Below are 11,181 nucleotides of genomic sequence, written 5' to 3' on the forward strand. Positions count from 1 at the left end.
AAGCTTTCTTTTTCTTTTCTTTTTTGGTTTTTTGAGACAGGGTTTCTCTCCTGGAACTAGCTCTTCTAGACTAGGCTGGTCTCGAACTCACAGAGATCCGCCTGTTTTTGCCTCCTGAGTGCTGGGATTAAAGGCATGCGCCACCACTGCCCGGCAAAGCTTTCTTTTTCTCTAGTCATGTTAAGTCAAAATTTGGTCTCCACGAAGTAGACGTGAAAAGTTTTATCTCCCCCCCACACACACAAAATTAGAAATGGTTAGACTGGTAGTTTCTGAAGTGTCTCTTTATAACCCCTTGGGACCTTGTTAGCAATGCAAATAGCCAGAACCCATCCAAAACATAATGAATCACAAGCCAGAGAACAATGATAAACCCAGCAGGGACTCTACTGTGCACTGAGGTTGAGCATCTGCAGAGGGAAACTCCAGGGGGGAGGAACTCAGCGACCTCCTGGTTATGTGGTCACTGCATTACTACGATCAAGGCTGACTGCGTGACAGAATCACACAGCTAAGCAGGTCAAGTAAAGGGGGCCAGAGACATCATATTTGGAGGGACAAGGATCTGCTAATGTATCTAGGCATATGAACCAGTTATGCCACCACAGTAAAAAAAGATACATAGTAATGCAGCCACATGAATAAATGTTTTAAAAGTTCTGAGATTAACATATGTAGATGTATATTAACATTTGATATATGGGGAGGGGGACAGCAAGACAGGTCAGCATATAAAGGGGCTTGACATCAAATTTAAGGACCCGAGTTTAAGCTCCTGGAATCCACATGGTGGAGGCAGTGAACCAAATTCTACAAGATTCCCCTAACCTGGTATGCATCCCACACACACACACACATACTGCACAAAACGTAAAAGAGCCCCAAGGCTGGGAGCTAGCTGTCAATAAGGTCCTTGCCTCACAAGCATAGGACCTAAACCCCATTTCCTTGAAACCATGCAAAACAAAAAAAAAACAAAACAAAACACCCTGGTCATGATGGTGTGCACTTTTAGTCCCATAAACATCCACATCCCCAATGCAATGCGTGTGGACCCAGCCCCATCAATATATATGCGGTACCAAATTATATTGTGATAACAAAGATGGAATTGTAAAAATGTTCAGGAAGGCCCAAAAAGTCTGAGCCACTCACCCAGCACCTCTTGGGAAAAGAAACAAGTGTCTGTCAAAACAGGGAATGAAACATTGAATGTCAAAATGATGCCCATACACTAAACAAAGTTCTTTCAAGTCCCTACACTCAAATGATCTTACAAAACTAGAAATGTAATGAGACCATACTCAACATAGTAAATAAAGTTGAAAGATTTAAAAATATGCTGTCATTTTAAATTTTAATAAAATAGATAATTTCATTACATAGAGTGTCAAGTCCATCCACTCACTGTTAAAGTTTTAGAAATATCTTCTATAAAAGCTTGGTATTTGCTTGGGAATTAATCGACTATAACATTTCTACAGGTACAGAGTTCCCACCTTTACCTCCATTCTTATTTTGAAAAATACAGAAAAGTACAAAAAATAAGACATGATATCCATATAACACAACTGAAAGTTAGCCAGTATCTTCATATATTTACTCAGTCTTTAAGAGAAAGATGCTTGGATAAAGCTGAAGCCCTCCCGCCCCGCCCACTCACTCCCTTCCCTTCTTCACTCACTTAGGAGTTGGTCTGCATTCTGATGCATCGTGAACATTTCCATACAGATATTTATACCATGATAAGCTGTTTCTAGAAGGAAATTCTAACTTGACAGAAGGTCACTGCAGTATATGCATGATTCCGCAACTTCAGTCCCCCATCACTTCCAGAAGTCTTCCAGTTACACACACCTAACTTGTTCTGCCAGATGTCTGCACAACAGTCCACCCAAAACTTTCCTGCTCCATTCCCAACAGGTTGTATTTGGCTACTCTAATGGTAAATTTCCTGGTGCCTAACCTCCTGAGCATAATGACTCATGAGAACTACGTGTTTTCAAATGTTACAAGGAATGTTTTCTCACTCCCAAGGTCATAACTTTGTATAATGTACAGCATTTTTATATCTCTGCTTTCGGTTTCTACACATTTGTCTCCTACTATTGTTTACAGTTTGTGGTGTGTGACTTTGCTCCTCAGAGAACAATGTGCATCCAAACAGTCTTGGTATTCATCTGAAGCAATTCTTTCCATATTCTAAATCCTGCATAGTTATTCTATAATCTCTGTCCTCTTCAAAGCACGTTACATATTACTGTATGATCATAACTTATTTCGTTTCTTCTAACACAGCTTACTTACTAGACTGGTGAAGACGTCCAGATCTATGCTGACGGTAGTAACAGCCTGTTCTCCATTCTCAACTGTAGATAACTGTGTTTGTGTTCCATTCGTCAAGTGCAGGCTTCTACTCATACAGACGTCTTCCTCTTCAGTAGGAATTCTCCACTGTTCGTATTTTATGTTAAATGTGTGGCTGATTTGTGGGGCTTAGGCTCAGAATGACTAATTGATGCATTATGGGGTGTATATTCTTAATGAACACTTCCCCATACTGAAGACATTCAGAGCGTTTAATGAGTATGGATTTTCTGGTGTCTGATGTGGTGTGACTTCTGGCTGAAAGCCTTCCCACACTCACTACACTGGTACGGCTTCTTACCTGTGTGGATTCTCAAATGCAGGGCCAGGGTTGAGAACTGAGAAAAGGCCTTCCCACACTCATTACAGCCGTAGGGCTTCTCACCTGTATGGCTCCTCACATGCACCGTGAGAGAGGAGCTCTGAGAGAAGGCTTTCCCACAGACATTGCATTCATAGGGTTTATCGCCCGAATGAATCCTCACGTGCACAATAAGTGACGTTCGCTGAGAGAAGGCTTTTCCACATTCATTGCATTCATAGGGCTTCTCTCCAGTGTGGATGTTTTGATGCTTTATGAGGTACTTTTTCTGGCCAAAAGCTGTTCCACATTCGTTACATTTAAAGGGCTTCTCACCAATATGAATTTTCTCGTGCTCAGTAAGATTTGATTTCCCACTAAAGGTTTTCCCACACTCCTTGCATATGAAGGGCTTCTCTCCCGTGTGAGTTCTCTGATGTCTGATGAGGTTTGACTTCTGGATGAAAGCTTTCCCGCAATCTTTGCACTCAAAAGGCTTCTCTCCAGTGTGAATCTTCTGATGGGTGAGCAGGTTTTCCTTCTGGCTGAAGGACTTTCCACAATCATTACACTCAAAAAGCTTCTCTCCAGTATGGGTGTTCTGATGCTTAATGACATACTGCTTTTGGCTGAAGGCCTTTCCACACTCGTTACATTCAAAAGGTTTCTCCCTATTGTGGAAATGCTCGTGCTCTGTAAGATTTGATTTGTGGCTAAAGAGTTTCCCACATACCTTACAGGCAAAGGGGCTTCCCCCACTTAAGATTCCCTGCTGACTGAGGTGTGACATCTGAATGCGAGTTTTACCACATTCACAAGGTTTCGCTCCAATTAGGAGACTTTTGAGAACTGAGGGATTACTCTTGGTTGAGGATATTTCCACATTTCTTACAGTTCTAAGGCTTCTGTGTCTGACCTCTCAGGCGAAGGCAGAGAAGGACAAGGATTAAGAGTATAAACCTTTCTTCCCAGTGTACCTTTCTAAGAGTCAATGTTGTTTTTGCAAATTTCCCTTGTTTTTCTCCAGCATGAATTTCCTAGGATCTGTCATCTAGCTAAAGGCTTTTCGATATTCCTTAGAAACACGGGGCTTCCTTTCAGCATGACTTCTGGGTTCAGTGAGATGTGACACGTGCGTAAATGCTTCCCCGAGCTGGTGAATTCATAGGCTTTTCCTCTAGCCTGTGTGTTCCACTGACAAATGGGCAGGGTCTAAACTGCAGGCATTTCCACACCAGACTCTACCAAGATAATTCTTACCAGGAAGAGTAGGCTATGGTAGAGGACTTCCAAACTCTAGAAAAACACATAATTCTTTCCCATACAACTTCCTGTTTAAATCTAAAGCGTGTTTCAAGCTCGAAGCTTGAACATTGAAAAACGTTCTGCCTTTTAAAAAGCGAAGTCTACTCTGAAAAAAAGAAAAGAAATGAAGTCTGTGAGCAGAGAAAGGAGCGTCCAGTTTCCTTGCATTCACCACTTTCCTCGGTGGATTCACTGGCCTCCCAGATCTCAACGTCGCTCTACGTACTTGGCATTTCTCAGCTGCGTCTACAACAGACAACAGGGAATTAGTTAAAGGAGCATAGGTAGTATATGGTGAACACTCAACAAATACTTCCTGTAGGTTGCTTAGTACGACCTAAATAGCCCCGATTACCTACTGTTAGTTTTCATAGTATTAGATGGTGCTATGCAACCTTCGGAGAGAGGGAAGCAACCAATAATCCCACGCAGCTACACCTATGAACCATAACAATAACCAACATGGCAAGATATCCCTGAGGGTACAGCAGTAGCACTCATACCTTGGTAGTAGCCAATAGCTGTCTAACTGGACTTAAGGCATGCTCGACAGTGGGGAGAAGGTCAGGTACTGGAAACTTAGCCAACTACCTGGGGTCTTAAGAGGAAAACTTACTACTCCCACTTTACTAAAGCAGCCCAATCACTAACTACACTCTAAATATTTATCCTTACATACACAGCTAAGTGTGGCTCCCGCCATCATCAAATACACTTCTCTTTACAACAGATGGGAGCATCACAGAAAACCCAACTGGTCAAAACGCAGAGAACAGCTGATCGTGGAGTGCCCAGCCCCAACAGACACAACTCTTGCACCAAAGGCTCCAGGAACATAGTGGAAGATGGGGTGGAAAGATGGTAAGAGCCAGAGGATCGGGAAAACTGCTGTAAGATTGTCTCCTAGGAATACAGGGCGGCTTTACCTTTGATACTCAACAAAGGCTGTCTAAACAGGGCTTGAACAGTGTGACACCAACAGACATGCAGACATGCAGGGACAGACCTCATCAGACCCACCCTAACAAAGGAGCACAGGCAACTAAGGAGGACTAGGAAAAGGAAAATCGTCCTCCCTAGGGATAAGCCCTCTCTCTGGCGAGTCAGTTCCAACTGGTCATCCCTGAAATCATATACATTCAAGTAACACTAGAAATGGACTGAGCACATACATATATAGAGAAGAAAAGGAGGCCATGAATCTGGAAGGGAGCAGGGGGAAGACATGGGAGGGGCTGGAGGAAGGGGGAGTATATGTAATTATATTTTTACTTCATATTCCCCATTATGAACAATAAAATTTCAGATTGTTTAGTATATAGCTCAGACGCATGTTTGCTTAGTATTCGTAAAGTTCTAAATTAAACCCTCAAAAAAAAAAGGAAAAAAGAAAAAACTTGCCAGGTTTGTGCACTCCTGTAACCTAGGAGGGGGCAGGATGATCAGCTCAAACCACCTTTGTTCACATAATGAGTCCAAGACTACCCTGAGCTACAAGACACTCAGTCTCAAGAAACAAAAATAAAACTGTGTATGAGAATTGTGCTTACAGAGATTGTGATAGCCCATGTTCCAGAATAAAGAAAATCCATGCAATCACTATCTCTAAATTTGAGACAAAAACCCTTAACAGAGAATATCTGGGTAAAAACAAAACAAAAAACGAACAACAACAACAAAAAAAACACACTGATATTCATGAGAATACTCCTAAAAAATTAAGTTTTTCCATTTAATTAATAAATTGTGTAACAATGAGAAATTATTCAACAGGATTAAATGACCACACAAAAACAGGGTAATTATCACTCAGCTGACACAAGCCCACAGAGAACACTTTGCAGAAGTTGGTTCTTTCCTTCTACAGGCGGGGCTCCAGTTGTTACGCTTGGTGGCAGTACCTTTATCCACTGAGCATCTCCTGACTTTCTATAAATGCAAACCATGTGGTAGATTTTTCAAAGCATAAAGAGCTTACTGGAGGAACAGAAAACGCAGGCACAAAGATGCAAATGTCAAACAAGCTCATTTGTATCACAAACTACCTGGAAAAAAGTGAAGGGAGTCAAGTACCTAAGAAAAGGGAGTGAAAGATGGTGGAAGAAAAGATATAAAGACTGGCTGGGCGGAGACCAGCCTGGTCTACAAGAGCTAGTTCCAGGACAGGCTCCAAAACCACAGAGAAACCCTGTCTTGAAAAAAAACAAACAAAAAAAAAACAAAAAAAGAAGGATAAAGCTGATTAAGAAAAGAACTCAAAGAATAGAAACTCTATCTTTGTTTTTGATTCTTTTGTTCTGAAACAAGGTCCTGGCCAAGTAGTTTTGACTGATACAGAACTTGCAATGTAGACCAAAGTAGCCTTGAACTTGCGTAGATACTTTTGCCTCTGTCTCACACATCATAGGCATGTGTTTCACAACCAGCAAATTTTGAAGGGTCAAAGGAGCCAGGCTCTCTTGTAGCCAAAGATGACTTCAAACTTGGCTATGTAGTGAGGGCTTGCCTTGATCTCTGGATCCTTCTGCCCCTGCCTTCCCAATTCAGTATACAATGTTGTACCTAATTTGAAAGGGTCCACTGGGTACTTGAACAATGAATAAGCTCCATATATATAACCTATAACTATGACCTTTTATAAAAAATGTATGGTTTTGCCGGGCGGTGGTGGCGCACGCCTTTAATCCCAGCACTTGGGAGGCAGAGGCAGGCGGATCTCTGTGAGTTCGAGACCAGCCTGGTCTACAAGAGCTAGTTCCAGGACAGGCTCCAAAACCACAGAGAAACCCTGTCTCGAAAAACCAAAAAAAAAAAAAAAGTATGGTTTTGGGTTTATTGGCAAAGTCTCATATATCCCAAACTGGACTTGAACTCCTGACTCTGGATACGATGACATTTTTTACAATCATTAATAACCTAATCATGTAACTAATAACATAACCATAACAAATTATATTTCCAGACAGCAACATGCTATCATTGAATAAAACAGAACTCAGAATGGCATGAGATGACCAAGAAATATAAAGGCTGGTAAGATGGCTCAGTAGAAAAAGGGACCTATAGCCACGCCTGAGTTTGATCCCATGCATCTACACAGTGGAAGGAAAGAACCAAGTTGTCTCTGACCTCCACATGTGTGATATAGTGCACACAACTGTACAAACACAAAACCAAACAACACACACAGAGGGTCAGAGCAACAGCTCAGCAGTTAAAAGCAATTGCTGCTCCTGTGAGTGCTGGAGGAGGTGTGTCACTGGGCATGGGTTTTAAGGTTTCAAAAGCCCACACCAGGTCCAGTCTTGCTCTCTCTTTGCCTACATCTTAGAGAGATGGCTCAGTGGTTAAGAGCACTGGCCACTCTTTCAGAGGACCCAGGTTCAATACCCAGTACCCACATGGTTGCTCACAACTGTCTGTAACTCCAGTTCCAGGGTACCTGACACGGTCATACAGGCAAAATGCCAATGCACATAAGTTTTTTAAAAACTTAAAAAGAGCCGGGCGGTGGTGGCGCACGCCTTTAATCCCAGCACTCGGGAGGCAGAGGCAGGCGGATCTCTGTGAGTTCGAGACCAGCCTGGTCTACAAGAGCTAGTTCCAGGACAGGCTCCAAAACCACAGAGAAACCCTGTCTCGAAAAACAAAAAAAAACAAAAAAAACTTAAAAAGAAAAAAAAGAAGAAAAAGATAAAAGCTGTCAACTACTGCTCCAGCGCCATGCCTGCCTGCCTGCAGGCGTGTTCCTCACCATAAGGGTCATGGACTCGCCCTCAGAAACTGTAAGAAAGTCCCTAACTAAATGCTTGTCTAGTTTTTGGGGGAAGGAGAATGTCCCCCCAACAGTGCTATTGAGATGTATTAGATTTATAAAGTAATGTAGAGGAAAGCAGCATCTTTATGATGTCAGGATCCTGTCCATCAACATGTGCTTTATTTGGGTGTCATTTGGAGGTGTGAGTGTTCACATTTTTTAAAATGTATGGGTTTTTGTTTATTTTTCAGTTTTGGTTTTTTGAGACAGGGTTTCTTATTATTATTTGAGACATTCAGGCCCAGGCTGGTTCATTGTTATTTTGTAGAAACTACAGAGAGGCTGGGTCACTGGTTCATTTCAGTGGAGTGCTTGCATGAGGGCCTTAGTGTGGGTTCCAGCACCCACATAATAAGCCAGGCATGGTGGCTCACTCATATTGTTCCTGTCTCAGACCCTGAGATGCTAGGGTTATAGGCTTAGGGTTTTTTTTGTTTTTTTTTTCCATGTAAGGACTCATTCCTCTGCCAGACATTTTCTGGGAATCTTAAACTATTAAACTTTTTACAAAAAAGCTACCCTAAGTTACTGCATCCTTGTGGCAAGTTTCACATCATCTCTTGGAATCCTGTCAGGTGCCCCTCAATAAACACCCTCTGAGGTTCCTTAGCATCCTTCGCAGACAATGGCTCCAAAGCGCACCGGTGTTATGACTGCTGCAGAGACAATGGAAAGCAGCTCTCTGACAAGCCCACACACATGCTCTCAAAGTCCCAGGTGCCTTTTTTCCTCTTGTGATTTCTAAGTCGGAATTAAAATATCTTGAGGATAAGGATGTGTGGCTCAGATGGAAGACTGCTTGCCTAGCACAGGAAGCCCTAGGTTCATGCCCTAGCAACACATAAACTGGAGGTACACCCCTGTAACTCCAGAGTTCAGGAGGTAGGCAGGAAGAGATCAGCCTCAGCTACCACACTGCCAGTTCAAAGCCAGCCTATGCTAAACAATACCGTCTCAGGAAATTTTTAAAAACACCCAACTCTGGAGCAAGCAAGGTGGCTCAAATAAAGGTACCTGCTTTGCTACCAAGCCTGAAATGCTGAGTTTAATCTTCTCTACCCACGCAGTGGAAGAAGAACCAACTCCTTCCGTTATCCTGAGTTCCGCACGCACGATGTTGCACTTGAGCATCCAAATAAAGGGAGGAAAGGGAAGGAAGACATGTAATTTATATGATTTCAAAAATAACAGAATATAGGCCAGGTGGTAGTGGTGCATGCCTTTAATCCCAGCACTAGGGAGGCAAAGGCAGGAGAATCAGAGTTCAAGGCCAGGCTGGTCTACAGGGCTAGAGAAACCCTGTCTCGAAAACGCAAAACAAGAAACTCCCCCAAAGGAAAGCAGCTAGGATGTGAGCGTTGACTGCTACCACTTTTTGGTGGTGCTGCGGACTGACTCGGTACCTTGTACACGCTAGGTAGGGGCTCTACCACTGGTGAATTTAGACCTGCAAATTTTAATTAGGTACTCAATTGTTTTACTTTTACCATTTAAAGAAAGGCCAATGCTGGTAATGTCTTCAACGACCGCAGGCAGAAGTAGTTTTTTTCCATATGCTACATAATTCACAGAGCTGGGCTCATGGAGTTATGACTTCTATGATCAAGAACAGCAACTACATTTTCTTTAAAAAAAAAAAAAAAAAAAAAAAACGAGGAACTTGGGCCAATGAGATGGCTAAGCGGGTAAAAGGCGTTCGCTTCCAAGCCTGACAACCTGAATTCGACCCCAAAACTCACACCGTGGGAAGACAGAACGATTCCAAAATTGTTCTCAGATCTCCACACATAGGCATTAGGCAAGTATGTCCACGCAAACACACGTAAATAAAACAATCTGAAGTGAGGAACTGTGCCTAACCTAAACTTCAACTCTCTAATCCTGGGTTTTTAGTGGAATGACGCTCCTCAAAAGGAAATGCGAATTTGCCTGGCAGCTCTATACCTCAAAGTTAGAAATGAAGTCTGCGGCAGACACCACCGAAAGAAAAAAATGCCAAACTGTTTTTATAATTAAGCATGTCAGAATAATCTCCATTATTAATTGCGCTTTAGTATAAAAATCGTTTTTTTAAAACCTAAACATTTATATTAAGGTTTTATTACAAAATTCAACTTCCTGGTTAGAAAACTCACTCTTAATAAATACTGCTTTAAAATTATTCACTCCTTAGCTTCGTCCTCCTCGCAAGTCTTCAAATAAAACGGATGCTCTTCGGGAAGATGGCCCCGTTATAATGATCAGCACTTTCGACACAGGAACTACGGCGCAGACGTGATCTTCCAACCCCGGTCCCCACGCCGCCTCGTAAAGCACAGCCACCCATAATCCACACCCAGCTGCACATTCACTCGACAATCCCAAACAACGGGTCCAACTCTGCGGTCAGATTCGGTCGCAAACGTCCAAACGCTCGCGAGGCCCCCATCTCCGTCCCCCACGAAGGCCCCGACGCTCTAAGCCCACCCCGACCCCCGCGCCACGCCACCAAAGCTCGGAAGCCCTTCCCTCCAACGTCCCCGGCCCCACCGACCCAGGACGCCCAGATCCCACCTCCTACTTTGGCGCCACGTGGATCCAGAGGCCGCGCTGACCCGCGGACAAAGACCAAAATGTCCACTCGCTGCCCTGCGTCTGCGCACTCCGAGAGCAAGCGAGCACTCCCAGAAGTCTCCGCGGAGCTCCGGGATTTGTTCACCGAAGCCCGGCCAGGCTGTCGTCTATTATCGGTAACACGGCTTTTTCCGGCCTTGGACTACATTTCCCACAAGGCATTGCGGCCGCCTCTTCTTGTGTTTTGGAGTTTCTTTGGGTAGATTGTCGTCATTTGGACCCAAAAAAGTTCACATCTGGTGGGATGTTCGGAGTGGGGGCTTCCTCTTTGATACCTCACGGACGCTATAGAAACAGCCTGAGCTCAAACTCCAAGGTAAAAGGACGACATCTTGTCCGTGGCTGGTGGGGTTCTGGACTACGCTTCCCAGAGCCCTTAGCGAGCTGACTTTGCATCTCAATTTGGTGGACTCTTTAGCTTTGGCAGAACCGGACGCGCGCGCGCGTTCTAGGAGACCATAGGTGAGGGGTCTGGGAGTCCTGGGCGGAGACCGGGAGTGTCGCGAGCCTCAGGGCTGTGTATTTGGGAGCAGTCCCGGGCTGCAGGATTCTAAGTGTCGCTTTTATTGTGGCAGCGTGACCGGTTATGAATGCTTTAAGTGTGCGGTTGAAATCACCTGACTCCAAGATGTATAGCTGATCGTTGCTGTGCAGACGTATTGTGATGCTGTGTGTTGTGGTGCCGGAATCTTGTGATTGTGGAAATAGCATCGCGTGGTCCTGTAGTGTGTTATGTGCCCGATAGCCTTTATTCCTGTGGGGTGTGAATATAGTTGTA

The 11,181-nt window shown here is 43.7% G+C and overlaps 1 protein-coding gene across 2 annotated transcripts; it reads right to left on the reverse strand.

Moving 5' to 3' along the window:
- Positions 1 to 1,664: 1,664 nt before the first annotated feature.
- Positions 1,665 to 10,433, reverse strand: Znf146 (zinc finger protein 146). 2 transcript variants are annotated; one of them, XM_057757234.1, is made up of 2 exons: positions 10,351 to 10,433; positions 1,665 to 4,219 (listed from the first exon to the last, which is right to left on the reverse strand). In XM_057757234.1, the coding sequence occupies exon 2, from the start codon at positions 3,456 to 3,458 to the stop codon at positions 2,580 to 2,582; it is 879 nt and encodes a 292-aa protein (XP_057613217.1). In that variant the 5' UTR covers positions 3,459 to 4,219; positions 10,351 to 10,433; the 3' UTR covers positions 1,665 to 2,579. The 2 variants fall into 2 exon arrangements, with proteins under 2 accessions (XP_057613217.1, XP_057613209.1); XM_057757226.1 differs by having other exon boundaries at positions 10,344 to 10,427.
- Between the last annotated feature and the right edge of the window lie 748 nt (positions 10,434 to 11,181).

This window comes from Chionomys nivalis, chromosome 2 (genome assembly GCF_950005125.1).
Source record: "Chionomys nivalis chromosome 2, mChiNiv1.1, whole genome shotgun sequence".
Classification (NCBI taxonomy): Eukaryota; Metazoa; Chordata; class Mammalia; order Rodentia; family Cricetidae; genus Chionomys; species Chionomys nivalis.